The 20,119-nt window shown below is 40.0% G+C and overlaps 3 protein-coding genes, 1 long non-coding RNA gene and 1 other non-coding gene across 14 annotated transcripts in view; 3 read left to right on the top strand and 2 right to left on the bottom strand.

Moving 5' to 3' along the window:
• The window catches only part of LOC124313083 (dipeptidase 1-like), a 1,013,891-nt gene that overhangs the window by 962,236 nt on the left and 31,536 nt on the right, over nt 1-20,119 (top strand). The gene's annotated exons all lie outside the window — the stretch shown is intronic.
• On the bottom strand, nt 28-707 carry LOC124313462. Its single transcript, XM_046778404.1, has 2 exons — nt 372-707; nt 28-296 (listed from the first exon to the last, which is right to left on the bottom strand). The coding sequence occupies exons 1-2, from the start codon at nt 649-651 to the stop codon at nt 148-150; spliced, it is 429 nt and encodes a 142-aa protein (XP_046634360.1). The 5' UTR covers nt 652-707; the 3' UTR covers nt 28-147.
• Nucleotides 1,253-1,324, top strand: Trnaa-cgc. Its single transcript has one exon. It is a non-coding gene; the product is annotated as a tRNA-Ala (tRNA).
• LOC124313490 lies at nt 2,091-3,671 on the top strand. The gene is made up of 3 exons (XM_046778448.1): nt 2,091-2,348; nt 3,202-3,239; nt 3,319-3,671. The coding sequence occupies exons 1-3, from the start codon at nt 2,182-2,184 to the stop codon at nt 3,492-3,494; spliced, it is 381 nt and encodes a 126-aa protein (XP_046634404.1). The 5' UTR covers nt 2,091-2,181; the 3' UTR covers nt 3,495-3,671.
• Nucleotides 6,867-18,162, bottom strand: LOC124313637. 10 transcript variants are annotated; one of them, XR_006910929.1, is made up of 6 exons: nt 10,801-10,885; nt 10,669-10,728; nt 9,760-10,460; nt 9,428-9,575; nt 8,699-8,987; nt 6,867-7,095 (listed from the first exon to the last, which is right to left on the bottom strand). It is a non-coding gene; the product is annotated as an uncharacterized LOC124313637 (long non-coding RNA). The 10 variants fall into 10 exon arrangements; XR_006910927.1 differs by lacking the exons at nt 6,867-7,095; nt 10,669-10,728; nt 10,801-10,885 and adding exons at nt 17,420-17,609; nt 17,804-17,898; nt 18,067-18,162 and having other exon boundaries at nt 8,451-8,987; XR_006910932.1 differs by lacking the exon at nt 6,867-7,095 and having other exon boundaries at nt 8,451-8,800; nt 8,862-8,987.

Here is a 20,119-nt window from a genome sequence, read left to right as displayed (position 1 = left end):
TGAAAATAATTAATACAAATTGGATGCAAGAAACAAAGTCAAAAATTGTATTGGAATTGCAAAAATCGAGCAGTTGGTGATTGCTAAATTATATATATAAAAAAAAAAAAATTTGAATTGTGTTTATTTCGCTCCTTTCTTCATCGCCTAAGCAAAATTTTTTTCCATTTTGCTCTTTGGGCTTCTTTTTTCACGCTCTGCGTCCGTGGCCCTCTTGCCTTTCTTGGACGCCTTCTTCATGGCTTTCAATATTTTCTTCTCTACACTTCGTTTTTTACGTTCGGAATTCATGTCGTCTGGAAGCAACAAATAAAGATTTTATGAGAATATTCCACTTTTTAAAGATTATAAATAAAATTTGTTACACTTACCCGACAGTCCTGTTGATTGAGAAAGAGGATCCTCGCCCATGATGAACATGTTACCTGTTACATCATCCACCCATTCGCCGTCGTCTTCGTTTTTGGCCACCGGAGCGGCAACAGACCGAGATGGGTCATCCTCTTCGTCTTCCGCAATCCTTCCCATGATTTCAGGATTGTTGGATATGTCGTCGACCCACTCGCCATCTTCGCCAGCAGGATGGCCGTTAGTGGTCAAGACGAGTTGACTGCAGCAGAGGAGAATCGCCAGGATGTAGAGACGTGCCATTTTTAGGATGAAATGCGTCGAAAAGCGGAAGAAGGACTGCTGTGAAATTGACAGCAACACCGGCCCTTATTTATACGACTTCTACTTAGTAACTATAGTAGATGTGAAGGTCGTTCTGATAATCTGTATTGGAGGACGATAAGGTCCTAAACTTTTCGGACTTTCCCCAATTAAGCTTTCTTTCGCGCATCCTTGAGCCAGAATCGGATAAAGCATCAGGTCTCTCGAGAATTTTTCCTGTCTGCAGCAATTCCTTGTCTCTCTCTTTACCACGAAAGTCACTTTCTCGCTGGGGGGTTCAGCGTATCTTCGGAAAAATAATGAGACCATTACAGAGTTTTGGGTACACCGTCATTTCTTAAAAATGTACAAACATTTGAAACGCAAACATGAAAAAAACATGCGCCATACACTAATTTCAGCCATGCACATGATTACAAACTCGAATGTCCATTAATGTTTTCCTGGCGGTATCCGAATGTTGTGTATACCGGAGTCACTACCCGATAAGGAACAAATTGTAATTGGAAGTTTTACGACTTATGGATTTATAAAGAATAAAGAAGTTAGTAATATTAAATTAGTTTAGGGGAATTTCAGCGGGGTTGTAACTCAGTGGTAGAGTGCTCGCTTCGCATGTGAGAAGTCAGGGGTTCAATCCCCCTCAACTCCAGTTAATATGAATGCAGGTAATCAAAAACTGATTCCTTTTGTATTAACTAATGTTATTAATTAAGTTAGACGGTTTTTTAGTGAATGACTAAATCTGTTAATTAATGCTATATGAGCTGAGCTGGTTAAAAGACGGCAATGATAACATAGTAGACATCCATACCACCTACTCTAGCAGAATAATTATGACACAGAGGATTACTTGGATTATTATTTTAAACTACACAACTGCGTTAGGGTAATTTACCAATTTATCTACATGGTTGGGCGATGGATCTGTAGTATTAAATAGCAGCAATAAATTCCCTCGTAAGATCTAAAAGTGCGGTATGATAATTGATAAGATGAAAACAGCGGCGTTATGGCGGTGCTGAAACACCCGGAAAAAAACACCATCAATTGCCTCCGTTAATTTTACTTTCGCACTTATACTGATCTTTGTATGTTATAAATCTATTAGGGATGTTATGAACCCTACAAAATTTTATTTGCTGGAAAAATTCAACCGAATAATTATCCATCCCCATAAATACGGAAGAAAATTCTGTCTTGATCTCCCGCATGAAATCTAAAAGTGCGTCGCATGATAAGATGAAAGCAGCGGCGGTTTGGCGGTGCTGAAACACCCGAAAAAAAACACCATCAATTGCCTCCGTTAATTTTACTTTCACACTCATACTAATCTTTGTATGTTGTAAATCTATTAGGGATGTTGAGCCCTATAAAATTTTATTTTCTGGTTTTTTGATAAAATCTACCATTCTACCTATTATTATCCGTCCGCATAAATACGGACAAGAGTTCTGTCAACCACACGGCAGTTTCTATCTTCGAGTGCTACCACCAAAGCTCTCCAAAATGGCAAAGTTTTACCTTCTAACAATTCTATTTTGCAGTCAGCTTGTGTTGTCTACACTTGCTCTTCCTGTATACGATGAGGATCGCATTGAAGAATCCAACAACCTCGAATTATTGAACCAGGAGACTGTTGAGAATGCTGACGATGGTGAAACTTTGACTGGAGCAGAAGAGTATGGCAAGTTTTTAGTGCCACCCAGTTCACCCTCAACCCGGGGATTCAACCCTTCATCTCAACCCGGTTATTCAACCCGGTGACTCAACCCGGGGATTCAACCTAGCTGTTTTTTGGCGCCATCTAGCGGCCAATACAATAAATACGCCTACAAACTATAGAGACCCGCATCTCCCTCGATTTTTCCCTCGTTTTTGACACCACGAGCGCCACATGCTTGGTGAATTTTATCAAGCTGGGCGCGGAACAGTTATTCCTGTCAGCTCAGTTCATACTTCATAGTTAAAAATGTCAGTTTTATTCGAAGAGTGCCTCATTTGTGGGGCACTTATAGTTTATAGAAGTTCCATCCGCGAAAAACACGTTACCATGGCCTACTATAATGAACGGCCCATCGGCTGGCTATATCCCTGTTGCCGAATGGTTCCCAGCGCCTACCCCTTCCCATCCCCTACTTTTCATAGCCAGAGGGTGGTAAGCTACATCAGAAAGTTCCACATTCCATGTCGTCTTTCCATGCCCCACAAATGAGGCACTCTTCGAATAAAACAGACATTTTAACTATGAACTGTATGAACTCAGCTGACAGGAAGAACTGTTCCGCGCACGGCTCGTTAAAAATCCCGCAGCATGTGGCGCTACTGGTGTCAAAGTCGAGGGAAAAATCGAGGGAGATGCCGGTCTCTATAGTTTGTAGGTGTATTTATTGTATTGGCCGCTAGATGGCGCCAAAAAACAGCTAGGTTGAATCCCCGGGTTGAGTCACCGGGTTGAATAACCGGGTTGAGATGAAGGGTTGAATCCCCGGGTTGAGGGTGAACTGGGTGGCACTAAAAACTTGCCATAGAAGAGGACGTTCCAGTTCAATCGAGTAGATTGTCAGGTGAGACACTCAGCACGTTGAAATGATAATGAAAAATTGTTTTTTTAATTATTTTCAAATATTTTGCGATTTATGCTAGACGATTTCCTTTCCAAGCGTATGAAGCGTTCTTGGTTTAAAAAAAAAGTTAAACCGATTCTGAATAAACCGAATGTGAAAGCTGTCGCGAACCAGGTCGTTTTCGAAGCGGCTCGCGAAGCGGTTAAACATTGGGGCCCCAGCATAATAGCCGCTGCTGGAACATGGTTGGGATAGTAGTATTTTAACGATACTAAATATCAACGATCGCCATCGGACAATCAATTTTACCATTTCAGATTTTTACTCCTGTTAGAATTGATCGATCGACAACTACTTGCAATTGTAACTTAATCAATAAAATGAATTGATATGTCATCTTGCATTTTATAATACACATCATGATTTCTGCAATTAAATAATAAGATTTTTCTTTGCTGGCTAAAAATCCCGGTTAGTTGTGGGCTCCAGCGGCGACCAAGAGCAGTTGGAAATAATTGTCTTTCTCTGATTCTCCATCCCACCTTACGGTGGAGCGCATGTGAGAAATCGGGGATTCAATTCTTCCCAACTCAACAGGTAAATTTTTAAAGAAATCACCACTCATTTCGCTTGAAAGTTCCACTTCGTTAGTCGCTCAAGATCGCACCACTATGCAACGCCCTTGGCAACGCCAAAGGTATGGAACGCCAAAGGGATACAAAATTAACTGCTCCAAAGTTAGCATTAATTTCCAAAAATAAGTGCCCTATTACTACTATTCGACAGGTTTTGACCGATTCCCAAAAAAATCCAGACTTTTCAAAATTTAGTGCTCTCTCCTTCTATCGGGCGGTCCGGAAATTTTCCTTTCTACGCCTCCTTATGGGAGGAGTTCTAAGCTATCGATTGCAAATTTGCAATCCAAAAGTAAATTTGCTTCAAATACTAGTTAGTGTTGAACATGTTGGCAACCCGTTCTGGTTTGCTAGGTTCCCGTAGGAAGTCCCGCCCTCCTCCCCCCCCATTTATTGTTTAAATTGCCGTGATACTTTTACTTTAAATACTAAAATAGTAAGGATAATGGCATGCCGAAACCGACACAAAAAAAAATGTAAAAAAAAAAGTTTCGCCAAAACGCCATCTAGCGGTCAAATATCACATACGTACATCTACATATCTCTATCTACATACGAAAATTCTCTATTCTTGCCCCAAAACGTTGAAACGGTTGTCTATCCCTCTTAAAGTGAACCTATCAACCTAGCATTTTTCAAGTCTTTCCTATTAGCACGTGGCCGTGTGTGTGTTCTGATGCAATCATCGTTTACAACTACCTAGCCAGGAAGAATCCTTGTCAAAGGAAATTTATTTGGAAATGTTTATTTTACTCTAGTAAGTCATATGGTTTAATTGTGGTTCATTCATTGCTGGTGGAAATTTTCTTTCAAAATCAAGTTCAAAAGGATGATTTCACAAGATAAAAAATGTTCCTTTGTTTGCTGTCCTTGAAAAATTTTGGGTATATCTTTTTCAATTCTCAGGATTTCTGAGAAAATGTTGACTGCAGAAGTCATTATTTTGTTGGAATGATCATGCACACAGTCTTGTCTTCAATATTTTCTTATTCTTGAATTTAATCTCGCTGTGTTTTGCAGGTTTTTCAATATTGGTTGGTGTTTGGTGCATATGGCATTACAATCGGAATTCTTACTTACCAGCACGCTTGCGGTTTGTGTGATTTACGGGGTTCTGAAACCACGTATAGTCATTTAACATTGCAAAACTGATCTTGCCGTAGTTGACATAGATGGAGGAGGTCGTAATAATTGTAACGACCTCTCCATCTCGCGGAGAGCGGGTCGTACAAATAACACAAGCGAATAAATGACACTCGGGGCTTCCCACAATTGCTGAATGTATTCTGGATTTCTAAGCTTAAGAGTACATAAATGAGATAAAGAGTTAAACGCGGGACATACCGATATTGCCGGAGGCCGATGACACGGGAAGAGAAAAGAAGTAGAAGGGGAACACGGCATAAACGAATACACGGACGATAACTGCACGACGGCAGACGTGCGTACACACACGACACAATAAGCGCAAATGCGCACACAAAACAGACACGAAGATAGGAAAATAGAAATGGGCAAGATAACTCGTAATTGGCACTGAACTGGGTTAACTGAAGAAGAATAGGGAAAAGTGAAAGGAGTCGATAGTAACTAGCTAATCAGAAATTAGGGAGAGCTCTACGAACTGGTCGGAGAGTCGAACAAGACTAACTAACTGTTCGTCGCACATTTGCGACGAAACTTTGCATACAGCTGGGCCCATCTGGTCCAGCGACAAAGGCACATTAGTCACTAATAATCGCCCTGTGTAAAGGGTACCCCCAAATACGTTGACGTGTGAACCGATCACTTGTCAATATTATTCTGGGGTAGGCCTAACACTATGGGAACTAACACATTAACACACAATTTATGGGTGGCTCTAATTCTAAAGTGGTTGATAATATTACTGGCGCCGGACGGCGTCAGGTTGCAGCATCTTCAGCTGTTGCGGAGCGACGCTTCGTTACATAATCTACTATCTGTGAAGGAGGACTTTAGCACAGGTAATTTAATTGAAATTGTAGTCTTATTCTCGGTTTATTGAATGCATCGTTTTTCAATGGATTTTCCGGATTTCAAATGTTCTCTATTCCATCAGTTTTTACAATTTTTTGTTGATCTTTATTTAACTGCAACCATTTATTCATCAATTTAAGCTTGGAGTTATTTCTTAGATGATGCCAATTTTTGCTCCCTCAAATGTATTGTTTCAATTAATAAACTTTTTATAATTATATTTCCCTTTGCTTTGTAGGGTAGGGTGGTTGCTGTTCTTTGGATCTGGTAGAGCAATCTAATGTGCTTGCTGGTCTTGAAATTTTGTCATGTTGTCAGTTGCCTAGTGTCTGCTCAATGTTTGTGTGTATTTCATTAATAAGTTTTTCATTAGTAAGTAATTAATAAGTTAATAATTATGTAGATGTAGGCCTACCTTAAATTAGAAGTGCATATCTGGGCTCCCTTCTTTTCTGTGGCCCTGTTTCCCTATCTAACCACTAACCAACGCCCGCCGGTGGTCAGTCACCCGCTCTGATAACCCGGAGGATCAGGAGGACTCTGGTCGAACAGGGACTTGGAAAGCTCACGATCTGAGGAAAACTTTTGGAGTCATGAGTATATACCGGAAGCCTACTATGACTAATCCCTCTCTAGCTGAACTGGTCTCGCACTCTTCTCTCTTCTTCCATGTCCAGGTAATTTCCCTGAGCACAGTCAATGAAGGGCGAATTTTCCCGTCTTGGTTAACTGTTTGTGCGAGTTTTAGACTTTTAGCCAACATTTTGTCTCTCGGTGAAAAAAAAAAGTTGACGATGGATATGATTGTGTCGTGTTTATTTGTAATGATGTGTAGCCAGTTGTTTGTACGGTTATATACGATAATAAATGTTTTCATCACAAGCTATGTAGCCCGTATTTATTAATCAACATATTTCGGATAATGGAAGTTTAAAATTTCCTCCTCCTCCCCCCCAACATCCTTCTCCTTCCTTTTCCAATCGCGAAGACATACCTTTTATTTGTTTGACATTACCCATATTACTTTAGTTTTCCTTCTTTACTTATAAACGGTACTTGCATAGACACAAATGACAATTGTAAATCCTAATACTGGATGTAGCTTACGTAACACAACACGAAGGAAAAGTGAACATTTAACTTCATGATGCAAAAATATCTTTCACTTGCATAGGCTGCAACATGCCACATTGGGCAGCATCATCACTGCTATGTAAACAAACCTATAACCAAAATGAAGTGAATCATTAGCATTAATGGAAATACTGCATAAAAACCCTATTAACTGTTAATCTGAATGCTTGAACTTATTAAGGCTTCAATGCTGCCTGGAACCGCGTCCTCAAAAACCGAACAACGGCGGATTTGGCTTGTGCAGGTGCGAATTAGGTTATTGAAGCATATTCCTGCATAAACACTTAATACGAATCGCTGTTAAAATGAAATATTATAAATATATAGCGAACTAACTAGCTGAGTCTTAGTCATTTTCGGAATGTTTCGCATTAGTAACGCTTCGACGTTGCCTGTTACCTCGTCCTCAAAAACCGAACAACTGGGACACCAGATACAGGCGTATCTGGTGCAGATATCTGTTTTCCAGAAAAACAACTTTAACGAAAAAAGGATATAGAACGGAGACTAGATACGGCTCTCATACAGGATGTAGCGTGTCAAACTTTTTTTCAATGCATTCTACTAATATAATCCACAGGTTTTTTTTATGGAACTGACGTCAACGAAAGTTGGGTTCACCAATATGGCGACTGATGAAAATGACCATAAAATGGGGCCCCCGTCGCAGTTGACGATCCACATCTACAGAAGCTCAGGTCCCATCGACAACGCTAGAAGATGAAGTTCCTACCCATTTTCGTCCTAGTTGCTGTCTGCTTCGCCGTTGTTGCGGTAAGAAATTTAATTTTTAGAATAATAATATTAGTCAAGTATAAAAAAGGTTGAGAAAATTGTAATGCATACAAACGTCAGTAAAATAGGGTGCTCATCGATTTGACAAAAAAAAATTGGTTGCCGAATCGAGAAGAAAGTAAAATATACATTTTGTTTTGACGGAAATATAGGAGGCCAAGCCTAAACAAACAATTCAATCATTACTGCCCGAGGATTCCGAGAGAAAAGGGGGAGAAAAACCAGAAAAAACCGAGAAACCAAAGACAAAAAAACCAGAAAAAACTGAGAAACCGAAGACCGAAAAACCAGAAAAAACTGAGAAACCGAAGACCAAAAAACCAGAAAAAACTGAGAAACCAAAGACAGAAAAACCAGAAAAAACGGAGAAACCAAAGACCGAAAAACCAGAAAAAACGGAGAAACCAAAGACCGAAAAACCAATAAAAACTGAGAAACCGAAGACCGAAAAACCAGAAAAAACTGAGAAACCAAAGACAGAAAAACCAGAAAAAACTGAGAAACCGAAGACCGAAAAAACTGAGAAACCGAAGACAACGAAGAAACCTACACCCTAGGCGACAACCACCACTACGATGCTACGATAACTATCACCGATGCCCCAGTCACTGGTGGAAGAAGCACATCTGAAGCCCCAGTCACTGATACCCCAACCACTATTCTCTGATTCACTGAGTAGCCAATTTAATCCTTAAGTTTTCTTTTATTTGAAACAGTATCCCTATAATAAGATGTATCTTTTTTCCAGCTTTTCCTTCTATAATAAATAATTTGGTCTGATGTTATTAGAATACACACATAAGAAGCATTGTCTTACCGCTTTCTCAGTTGAAAATCAGTTTCCATTAGCTACAAATACATTCAAAGAGAAAACTTTTTTTCCATTCAAAAACTTACATTTTGGTGAATGTTGGTCCAAGACAGCATATCCTTCAGGCAAAGGGGAACTGTACACGAGTTTTTGAAGCACAAAATGTTAGAAAAAGCCATCTTTTCTTTCTTAGAGCATGCGATTTAAAAATGAAATTGACTGAGTAATATTTAACTGGACCTTATTCACCGTAATCTGAAACGGTGAAACCTACAGGGTGAAGATTTTAGGAGATAATTTGGGGATGAGGCACTTCCAACCGCATTCGCGCCTTGCCAAAGAATCGTGATCAAGATGACTCGTGAAGCCAACAATCTAAACATTTAGAACAACAGATTTTTAAGTGTACATTAATTGCGGCCAAAAAAATTTTACTAATAGCGTAGGTATGGATATACACTTTAGTATGATTCATCGTTTAAAATCATATTTTATAGCCAACTAGGCTATAGCTGAGACTTAGTCACTTTGGGAATGTTGCACATTATTAACGCTTCGACGATGCCTGTTACCTCGTCCTCAAAAACCGAAAAACGTCGGGCTGCATTTGCGTGTTAGGTTACTGTGGTTTTTCCCCTGGAAACACACACTGCATCTGGCTAATTTTTGTTTTTCAAATAAATAATAAAAAAGTGACATGCAATAGAACGGAGACTAGACCCAGCTTACGGTATGGCACTCGCCAGATATCTTTTCAATGCTCTCTACTGTGTTATAAACAACAGGTTGTAATGCACTTAGAAAATTGGACTCACCATTATGTCGACTGGTGATAATGACTATAAAATGGTGGCCCTGTCGCAGTTGACGATCCACATCTACAGAAGCTCAGATCCCATCGAAAACGCTAATAGATGAAGTTCCTCCCCATTTTCGTCCTAGTTGTTGTCTGTTTCGCCGTTGCTGTGGTAAGAAAACAATTTTGTAGATAGACTATGGAAATATAGGAAGCCACTACTAATTGAGATGCCCCTACCATAAGATGCATCTTTTTCCGAGCTTTATCTATACTTGACCTTCATATACTAAATCATTGTACCTGATATAAATAGAAGCTAGAAATGGCTTTCGTCAATATAATACACACCTTATTAGCGGCATTATCTTGATCACGCACTTTCACTGTTGAAAATCAGTTCCAATTATTAGTAGCAAATCAATTCCAATCTAGATAAAACTTTTTACTTCCATTCAGAAACTTACATCTTGTGCGTTGGCAATGGAATGAAGTGTTGGAATGAACACTGTATTTCTAAAGATAATTGATGATAACACATAAAAGACATGAAATCGACTGAGGAATATTTCACTGGATCATATTTACTGTAACAGCAACCTAATGCAGATTTGAATGATAATGAAGATTTTAGGAGATAATTTGTGGATGAGGACATTTTACAAGATTTTAAAGAAACAAGAGAATGCATAGTCTCAGAGCTCATACCTGAGATGATGTAGAACAAAAGAAAGTGTTTATCATTTAAAATTCAAAACAAATTTTCCACTTGGTGTTATCAGCAGTTGTGTCAAACACACAGTCTATGTGATGCTGTGAGAATTTGAATGTGCATGTTTTCTCATTTCGATAAAACAGCCAACTGCTAGAATTCTGTCGAAGCTCGCATGAACCAAGCTCCAAAAAATTTGTCTATTCTCTATAGTATTAGGCTACATAATTAGGCTTAACTGCAACTCACCAGTGGCCATTTAAATTGGAAAAGAAAGTCGATTCGGTGAAATGAAGTTCTTGGAATTTTTGAGATTCAGCATTTCACCATCTACATGCATCTGAAAAACAAGAAAATTTTTTTGGTAAGATTAAAGAAAATGAAGCACTTACATCATTTTCTTCCGATCATAAATATGATACAGAAATCAGAAGCTGAGATTGCAGTGCAAAATCAATTTTAGATTTTTTGGTCTGTAAACTTTGTTCATTCTTATAAAACAAAACCAAACAAAACTGAAAAAAAGACACAGGTAATTTCAATGATACCTCTGGTGGGCTGGTACTCAGGTCAAGTACGTTTGGTCAGGGTTTGGTTTACCTCACCTCCTGACAACACAATTTTCTTGAAATTAACAAGTTCACAACCTCACACTATTCAGGGACTCTAAATAACTTTACCTTTGTTAAAGTTTGGCAAAATGAGTGAACGATAGTTTGTCATTTGCATGTCACTCATTTGCTTCAATGCAGAAAAAGACCCTTACTTGATTTAATAATTGGGCCGAGCGACTGACGAGTGACGATCGAGTTAAAGTCATGGCGATTGGCCATCTAGCGGAGTGATGGGCAACTATTGCTATCTAGCGAGGCGATCAACAACTAAAGCTATTTAACCAAATGGTGAAAATGCAAAAAAATAGAACGAAAAAACCCTTTCAGATCAGACAATCTCTACGGGAATAATTTCATGTGAAAAACGAAAGCAATGAAATTCGACACAGACACGAAAATCCTGTTCTTCCATTTCGAGCCAGAGAAAAGGAAAACTGCACACCCATTCATGTGCGCCACAACAACAACAAGCCATGACCTGTTGCCTATATACTTTGCGAAAAAAAAGAAAAAGAAAAACCACACGACGTGTCTATACTTTGTTGTTTGATGACCTTTTTCGTTCGCTATTCTTCTGCAAGGCCATTACACGGCGGCCAAATAGGGACGTACACACATACGAGAACTTTCCTCGCTGGAACAATTGCCAGCGATTGGGCTGCTGAACTGCCGTCCATAAAACGTGAAAAAGGACCTCTTGGTTCCGAGCGCCGTCGTCTCTATAGTTCTGAATCGCAATTCGACAATTTTACGACACGGAGCGCCCAACAACTTTGTTGCTCGGCTTTTTTCGCGATCGGGAGCAGCAGGCCAGCATTAAAAAAGAAAGAAGAACTGACGTCATGTCCGCCAGTTCGAGGTCGACCTTTTCTTCTTCTACAATTTCTTTTGTCTTTTGTTCGCAACCAATCGCCGCGACGTTTCCTCAATTAACGTCGAAAAGCTCTGGCTGGCCCCCTCGTGTCTTTTATACATCATTCTCCAATTTGGCGCAACCCAATGAATTTCATTAGAGTGTCTTCTTGATGATATTTTTATGTCAGGCTCGACGACGTGCCGGAGTTGCTTAATTTCTAAAGCAGGTGGCTTATTACGGACGGAGAGACCCTCGTTATAATCACAATTCCCCCCCAAAAAAAGAAATGTAATTGTTTTCTTTTCCATCTTAATAACGTCATTATCTTTTTGGTCGTGCATTCACGCAGAGGGCGCACACACACATCTAATCCCCCTATACGTACCACTGTAGATGAGTGTAATGGTGCATGGCTGTAAGCACGTAGACCGCTAGATGCACGTAATCATTATGATGCCTGTGTCGTTATTAGACACGACCACTGCTGCCAACAGGTGTTTCCGGCTGTCACCCACTTTTTTTACTTCTTTTCTTTGGCTGTTGTGTGTGTCGAACAGTTTTGCTTCGAATGTGTGTGTGTGTCCCATTTCAAATGGTCATCGCTTTATTATAAATACATTCTTTGACTTTAAGCCAACACAAAGTGTGTGTACTAGCTATAGGCGAAAGAATGCTGTACGTACGTAAGAGTATGTATTTATTTTTACGCACCGGCGGCGGAATCATTTCGTCGCTTTGCGTATAAAACATTTAGAATGGGACGTGTTATTTTTTTTAAAGCGCTGCGGTTGACTGCAACGGGTAGTTCAGCTAGCGACCCTTTTTTTAAAAGTCGGCGGGAATAAGAAGAAAAAAAAGAAAAGTCAGACCTGAATGTCTTTTGATGTACAAGGGACAAAGTGTTTCGTGCAGAGTGGCTAATGAGCGTCTCCGACAGATTAGATAGATATTAGTCGGTCATGTGTCTCCCCATCTCCGGCAAATTCAACTTTCTACGTTTTATTACGTAAAGGAAAATTCTTATTTTTTTTTTAAAACAAAGTGCGGGAGATAAAGACTACAGGCATAAAGTTACGTATTTTCACTTGATGATTCGCGGGACCTGCTGACATCCAATTTCACCAAATTAATGAAACGATAAGTTTCTTGTTTGATGTCCCGGAAAAAATCGAATTCTGATAAGGGGGGAGAAGGAAGTCTCTCTCTTCTACATATAACCGGTTCGTCGGGGACTAAAAGAAAGTCACATATTAAGAGTTGCATGTCAAAATTCATTTGTATTCCCCCGTGACCGCCAATGTATTTACGACTTTGACATCGTTTGAAAAGGGGAAGAAAAATAAAATAAAGAAGATGGACCCACATTTTCTGCTTCGTTTGCATCTATCGGGAACCGTATGGCCGATTAATGGGCGGTTTGGCTCACAGCGGGTCATCACCGACATTTTTTCGAAAAAATTAAAAATTTTTATTTCCCCGTATAAGAATATTGAGGTTAATTTCATCAAAAAATGAAATAAAAAAGAAAGTTTATATCTAAAAAATAAAATGGTTTGGCCTTGGAGATACACATCGGCCGAGTGGATATCGGAGTCAAAGAGACGTGATACACCAAATAGATATGTGTTTCCTCGTGAACCACATCCTTTATTTTCAAATTTGTCCTTCCTTCCTTCCTTCCTTCCGCCACCGCCGCCGTTCAATGCATAATATAGCCCGCGCGCACTCTGCAGTCTGCATAGTGTAACACAACAGTTGGAAAGAAAATAAAAGTTGCGTGGGGCCCCGCGGGATCTACGCTTTCTACTCCCGAACGCCCACATCTATACGCAAGAGTCGCGCTATAAGCCAAAGCGCACACCAGCAGCAGCTGTTTAAATATAAACGAAAAGGAGGGCCTCGCCCATCAGCCCCTCTCTCTCTCTCTGTGTGCCACTGATGAGCCTCCCCCCCCCACACGCTCTCCGCTTGGCTGATGGAAAATCAAGACAGATAACCATAACACGAGAAATTCCACTAATTTCCCTTCTTTCTTTGTGTGTGTGTGTGTGTAGGGTGCTTATAGGGGAGTTGAAAGGAATTACTATGTATACTATAGACACAACATGCATTGTCGTGCATGTATTTATAGTTTATACATCAGAGAGAGAGTACGGTAGTAGTAGAGGCTATAAATACATCCTGGACGGCACTAAGGCCAAAGTAATTTGAAGCGGCAGGTTATTCAAACCATTCCCGGAATAACTCACATACTCCATACATCAGTATCTGTATAAACATCCATCCATATTGCGTCAACATGTACACATCTACACCAAACATAGTTACCATCTTTTTCAGCCGCTATATACTACTCAAAACAAACCCCAATCAGAATTATGAATGCGCCAGTCGGAAACCCGAGAACATCAGAATATAATTATCAGAATCTTTTACGCATATTTAAATCAATTACGTATTTAATAGCGTAATAATTTGCAATTGAATTATCCAAGTGCAAAGTCGAGCTACATTCTCTTAGTACCAGTCTACACTGATAACGAGTCCCACACAACATTGGGTCTAGTTTTAATTGAATAAGGCGCGCTGTCTAGCGCCAATAGGGGAATACGCAAGGCAGAAACGCATAGCAGCGTGAGACAGTCACGTCTTGGCGGTGTTATTATTTCATCTGACGTGAGTGAAAGAATGTTCTGAAGAAAGAAGACAAAAAGTAGAGAGAAATGCCGAGAGAAGTACGAATGACGGGGGGCATTATTTGGCGGTGACATACTTATATTCTTACATATACTCCCGCTGCTTTTCTAGCGTATCGCATCTATAGCCGGACCGAATTTGATACAACCGTGACTTGCGAAACGCCATTTACACATTCAGATATCTAATCACCGAGCGGCGGGTCGCGGTATCTTCTATGTAATAGAGTCGACAGTCTACTACTCCTATTATATATTATCCTTATCTCTGTCGGCGTGGATAATGCACTGATATAGAATCAAGAACTTTCTCAATATTGTTTCTATGGGGTTCCATAGACAATGATTGGACGGAATTGTAGATTTAGACACAACTGGGTGAATGTAAAATGTAACACCTTTCACGATCAAATATTTTTAGACACCGAAGAGAGAGTTATGTTGAATCGATTTAAAAAACAAATTTGAGGACAGTCGCATGCGGGGGTTACGCTTACGTGACAAAAAGGAATCGGGCGTAGACGACGACTCACGCCATCGTTGGCCGTAGAGAGAGAAGCCGACATCAATATGAACATGCACACCTTCCTTAGATTTCTGGCGAGTCATTCACTCTGAGGTTTTTTTTTAATACCGCAGTTCATAGGCGACTACACACCAGCAGCTTAATAGTTTTAAAAGTATGTCAATATAAAAAAAAAAATTCAAAATTATTTTAATTTTTTGTTTCCTAGAAATTCCGTGATGGATATAATATGAAGACATCGTTTTCTTATAAGCGCCTTATTTCTTATTCGGGGAATATATACTCGGCTGGATCGTACGTCCGGCTATTTTATTATAGACGGAAAAATTTCGCCATCCAGTAGGTAGTTGCGATGTAGACATAATCTATACTACCGTATGCTGGCGGGTGCATTCGCCCCGCGTGAAATAAAGAAAAGAAAAAAAGGGGCCCAGATGGCGTGTATACAGACTTATTTAGGAAATACCCGCGATGTTGCTGCTGGCCTCTTATTCTCCATCACTCTGGCGAGCAGCAGCGAACGACTGCACGATCCGCTACGTCATTGAAGCGGGAGCTGAACGGCCGCCCTGCTGCTGAAGCTTCGTGACTTTTTACCCGCCATCTCTCTCTCTCTCTCTCTCAGCTGGGGGCTCTTTTATAGAGTTAGGCATTTATATTTTGTTTTCTTCTCTCTACCACTCGACCGCAATTCACGAAGAAAAACTTGGCCCATAATAAAAAAAATAACAACAACAATTTTTGCTTTTGAATGCTACTAGTTTGTTCTGGTATTCCCGATTGATGCCAATGTTCTCTCGTACGTACCATATGGACCCGTTCAATCAAAGTAGAATTCCATTTATTACGAGTTACGGTCTTTTTCTCTCTCCCTTTTTTCCCCCCTCAGCGTTTGGCGTCATAAATCAAAGTAAATATCAAAGCACTTTCGCCACAATTCTTTTTGATGATTCACCAAAAATATAATGTCTTATAAGAAAAATTTAAAAAAAAAACCGAGTTATACAACTGCCAATCAAAAGGTAGGAGGAAAAGGTAATAATAATAAGAAGAAGTTGTTTTCTTTCTTTCTTTCCCGTCACGCAAAGTTGAATTTAAAGAGTTTCCCACTTATTCGCCATTTTTTTTTCCCCGAGGAACCCAAAGAAGAAAAAAGAAATGTTTATTCTCCCACCTTGTGTGTGTCTGTACGTTATTATAAATGTACAGGTGATGCATGGTGGTGCATCATCAATCTCTAGTCGAGCGTTGCCGTGTGTGTCTGCTGGCCTCTCTCGGCACGGTTCTCTCGGTCCGCATGAAAAATGGGTAGACAATGATGATGGCAAACAATCTGGCGTCGAGCACAACTGCGCAATGGGTTCCATCATAAATAAATCACCGGGATGTTGCTGCTGGCTGCCAGCAGGTACGTAATATAAAACTGGCAGAGTGCTGACTTTTTAACTTGGGAAATAACAGGGGTAAAATGATGGCTAAAAGAGCTAAGCGTAATAAGTTGGGCGCACAACAGCTCAACAATAATACAGAGGAAAAAAGCCAATCGTAAAAAGTGGAGTTGATACTTTGGTGCGCCCAACGTCATAATTACACGAGCAAAAATGGATGTTCATCATCGCGCTGCAAGAGAGAGAAAAGCTAAAGACAAAAAAGATTTTAACTGGTTCAGATATTCTTTTAAACGGGCCAGCGGAGATTTGGTGAATGCTCATTTAATAGCCGCAGCCGTCGTCCAACCAGATAACAGTTGAGCAGCAAGGTGTAATAGAAACCCCAATGAATGAATATGATTATGCACAGTTTGTGTTTCGTTTCAAATGGTTTTTTGAAAGGGCCTGCTGCTGTGCTATGCCTGAAATCTTCCGCCATCAAAGAGCGACGCTATTAACGACGCCGACCAATGTAAACTGAAAAAAAAAGATTATAATTTTTTTTTTTTTTGAAATTTTAGACGCCGTTGAAAAGACACGAAACTTTTGGAGAGTTCTCGCTAATTTTCATTCGTTTTCAATGCAAATATTTTCGCTTCTGGCTCGGGAAAGTTTGTCCCCCTATTCAACGAAATCGGCAATTGATCTAAAACGAAAGTTTTCTATTATTATTATTATGATTATTGTTGTGCACACTCGACGATTTCGAAATGATGAATTTATTGTTGCATTACGACGATTTGACTTCCGTCGCGTTTGAACGAGCTCGTGTCGTCGTGAGTTGCATCATTTTCTCTTGATAGCGCTCAAATAAGTCGAGAGTCGAGAAGAATTTATACAGACCGAAGCCTGTGTAAATAATAATAACTCGAGGGGGTCCCTTTTGATAATAAAATTTCCTACTTGCACAATGTTGGTTGGAGTGTTTAAAGTTAAAACATTTTTGAAATCGATTGTTTACCCACAGAGAAACTTTTGAGGTACAAAAACAGACCTGATCTGTACAGTCGTTGTCCAAATGAGTTATTTAACGAACCCTAACCGAGTCAACAAAAGTGGCAAGAGAAAACAGTTTCAGTCAACAGTATGGCTCAGGAATAATCGTAATACGTTTTACGATTTCAAATAAACGCTACCAGATAGTCAAAAAAGAAGAAAAGAGATAGACTTGTCCGACCTTTAAGCCTGGGACATACAGCCAGGCATCATCTCCAGTTGCTCCATCTGCAGAAGAGTTGAATCCACCAGGAGGGATAGGGGAAAGGGGCCTCAGACTCGTGAATACCCCCACACTCACATGGGTGTACACGAGGACAGAGGGGATTTAAGGAAGGGGAAGAAGCAGCATCAAACTTGATGCTGTTTATCTACATTAGAAAATTTAAAATGGGTTACGAAAAACATTTACAGAAACGACAAGTAAGGAAAAGTTGAAAATTAAGTAGTGGGTAAACCCTAATTCTTTAAAAACAGCAGAACTTAAGGTTTACATGCCACTGCATTGATGCAAGTCATGCATCATTAAAATAGGTCTCAGGATTAAAAGTAACGAAATCATTACCCAAGCGATGTTGCTGGGATTGTTGGTGATGACAGATCCAGCACAAGCAAAACTTGAATATCTTGTAGTTATGATGGCTGGCTAAGGCCTCAAATCTGCACATAAAAAAAAGGTTACACAGTGCAAACAAACAGCCATGCATTAACAGAGGGCTTACATGATTAATTCCTAGTCAGCAAGGAATTAAGATTTCACAAATTTGGAAGATGTTTAACTATTTTAGCTCCCATAATCATTCTATTAGTAATCAAGGTTTTATTTACCTGTTTAACAGCATGCAGTGTGTGATTCTATAACCCTTATTTTTGTAATTTATCATTTGTTATAACATGTGTGCAACGTGTTTTTGAGAGATTGAGAGTGAGACAATAAAAAGCAGACGACACTAATCGTCTAATTAGCCAGCTTAAGATATCGATAGAAAATTTCTAAAAATCGACCCTCCCCTCTCACTATTAAATTCAAACCGCTAAGTATTCCCGAGCGAACAAAAAAGTTCACTCTATTATTGTTTGCAGGGGGTGGGGGGGGGGGGGGTGGCCGGGATTAGTCGTGTGTATAATATCCACTCGTTTGTGATTGACGATGCGGTCGTCATTTCTCTAACTGAGCGCGATGCCATTCAGTCATTCACAGTTCGACGATTCTTTTCTATCTTTTCCCGCCTTTTTCTCTCTCTACGGATCCTATCGTTCCGTTCGCTCATCGGAATGGCTCACGCTCACGCTCCGTGCGAAATACATTGGCCAGCAAAGCAAAGCGAAACCTTATTTCACGCTCTGATTACATTCTAGCTCGCTGCTACACGAACTGGCTGGCTGCTGGAGGAAATTTACAGTAGCGAACATTTTAACGCGCGTCAAATAAAACTTTTAAATTTTGAACGGATGAAATAAACGAACAGGAAATTTTGACGAGCAACTTTTCAATCGTGAATTTTATTTTATTTTATTGCGCCAAAAAGGGACGCAAAACAAAAAAAAGAAAAAGAAAAAGAAAAAGAAAAACAATTAAAAGAAAAAGAATGATCGCCGCTCATTATTGTTATTGCGATGTTGAGAGCTGGAGAGAGAGAGAGAGAGCCGATATAAACAAAAGACGGTCGGTTGCTGGGCATATTATTTCGAAAGAAAGCGGAACGCCTAACGTTTTCTTTCCTCGAAGAGAAACCTACTGACGTTTTAGGCAAACGTTTTTTAATGTATCGTCGTTTTTTTTAAGTCCCCGGCGAACTCGAACAGGATATGCCGTCGAGTACGCGCTGAAATTCAAAAAAGTGTCAGATTATTTGATAGGTGCTTGCTGGGCTGGCTAACAGCTGTGAGCCTTGGCCAGCACGACATTTGGATATGTGCGTCGGACTAATCCATCAAAAGCCTTGTTGATGAAGCCTTGACGCCTTGATTGGAACTAAAACAGCAGAGATTATACATTTCCTGTTCATACTTTTGCGGAGGGGGGAAGAATGTTATGTAACAAACATTTCGAAAATGGCGCGCCGCACGCAGATGCAGCTGATGTTGCGCAGCAGTTGAACATCTTTTTTCGAAATCGTTTTGTTCGAAGAAGAAGAAAAGAGAAGGAAGAAGAATGTTCGCCCTTATTACGGTATTAGACTCAAAATATGTTTCTTTCGTCATGCGTGTCTTCTGTTCGTTATGACGCCGTCGACAACCCGTCGGGCGTAATGGCCGCAAAAGCCTCTCGCAACCGACGACAGCCCCTTCTTCACCTTCTCTCCAGTTTTTCGGTTGGAAATGAATATTCCCGATATGGTATGCAGTGTATACAGTAACATAGGGGGGTTGGATCACATCGTATTCAGTACACTGCATGACGCATAATGTCTTAAACGTTCAAACTCGACTGTTTTTCCCACATTTCCACCGATCGTGGCTACTTCCGCCCAACGAAATCGAAAAATCAATGACTAACTGTCGTGTAACAGACAACATTCGAGAGATAGAATGAAGCCAACAACGGAGAGGCCAACGAACTAGATTTTTCTTTTTATTCGATCGCCGGCACCAACCGTTAACCCCCGCATCACACAAAACAGCGAAAAAATGTTGGTTGTCGTTTTGTTACGTGTGTGTGGGCCCGACAAGGTACACACAGCAACGTAAATCACGCCAACGACCGAGACAGAAAAATAAAATGGTTCTTTTTTCGAAGTCACGTAAACAATCATCCGGAATTTATCATGTTAACAGTTACTACTAACGTTGACTTCCTGAGCGGAAAGAAAAAATTTTAAAAAGAAACTACAGATGGGAAGTTCACTCATGTTTTAGTTATTTGACATCCTGCGTAGAG

The sequence above is a fragment of the Daphnia pulicaria genome, chromosome 9 (genome assembly GCF_021234035.1).
Source record: "Daphnia pulicaria isolate SC F1-1A chromosome 9, SC_F0-13Bv2, whole genome shotgun sequence".
NCBI classification, from domain to species: domain Eukaryota; kingdom Metazoa; phylum Arthropoda; class Branchiopoda; order Diplostraca; family Daphniidae; genus Daphnia; species Daphnia pulicaria.
Note: the sequence above shows the minus strand (reverse complement) of the source record. Positions and strands in the feature narration are given on the sequence as shown.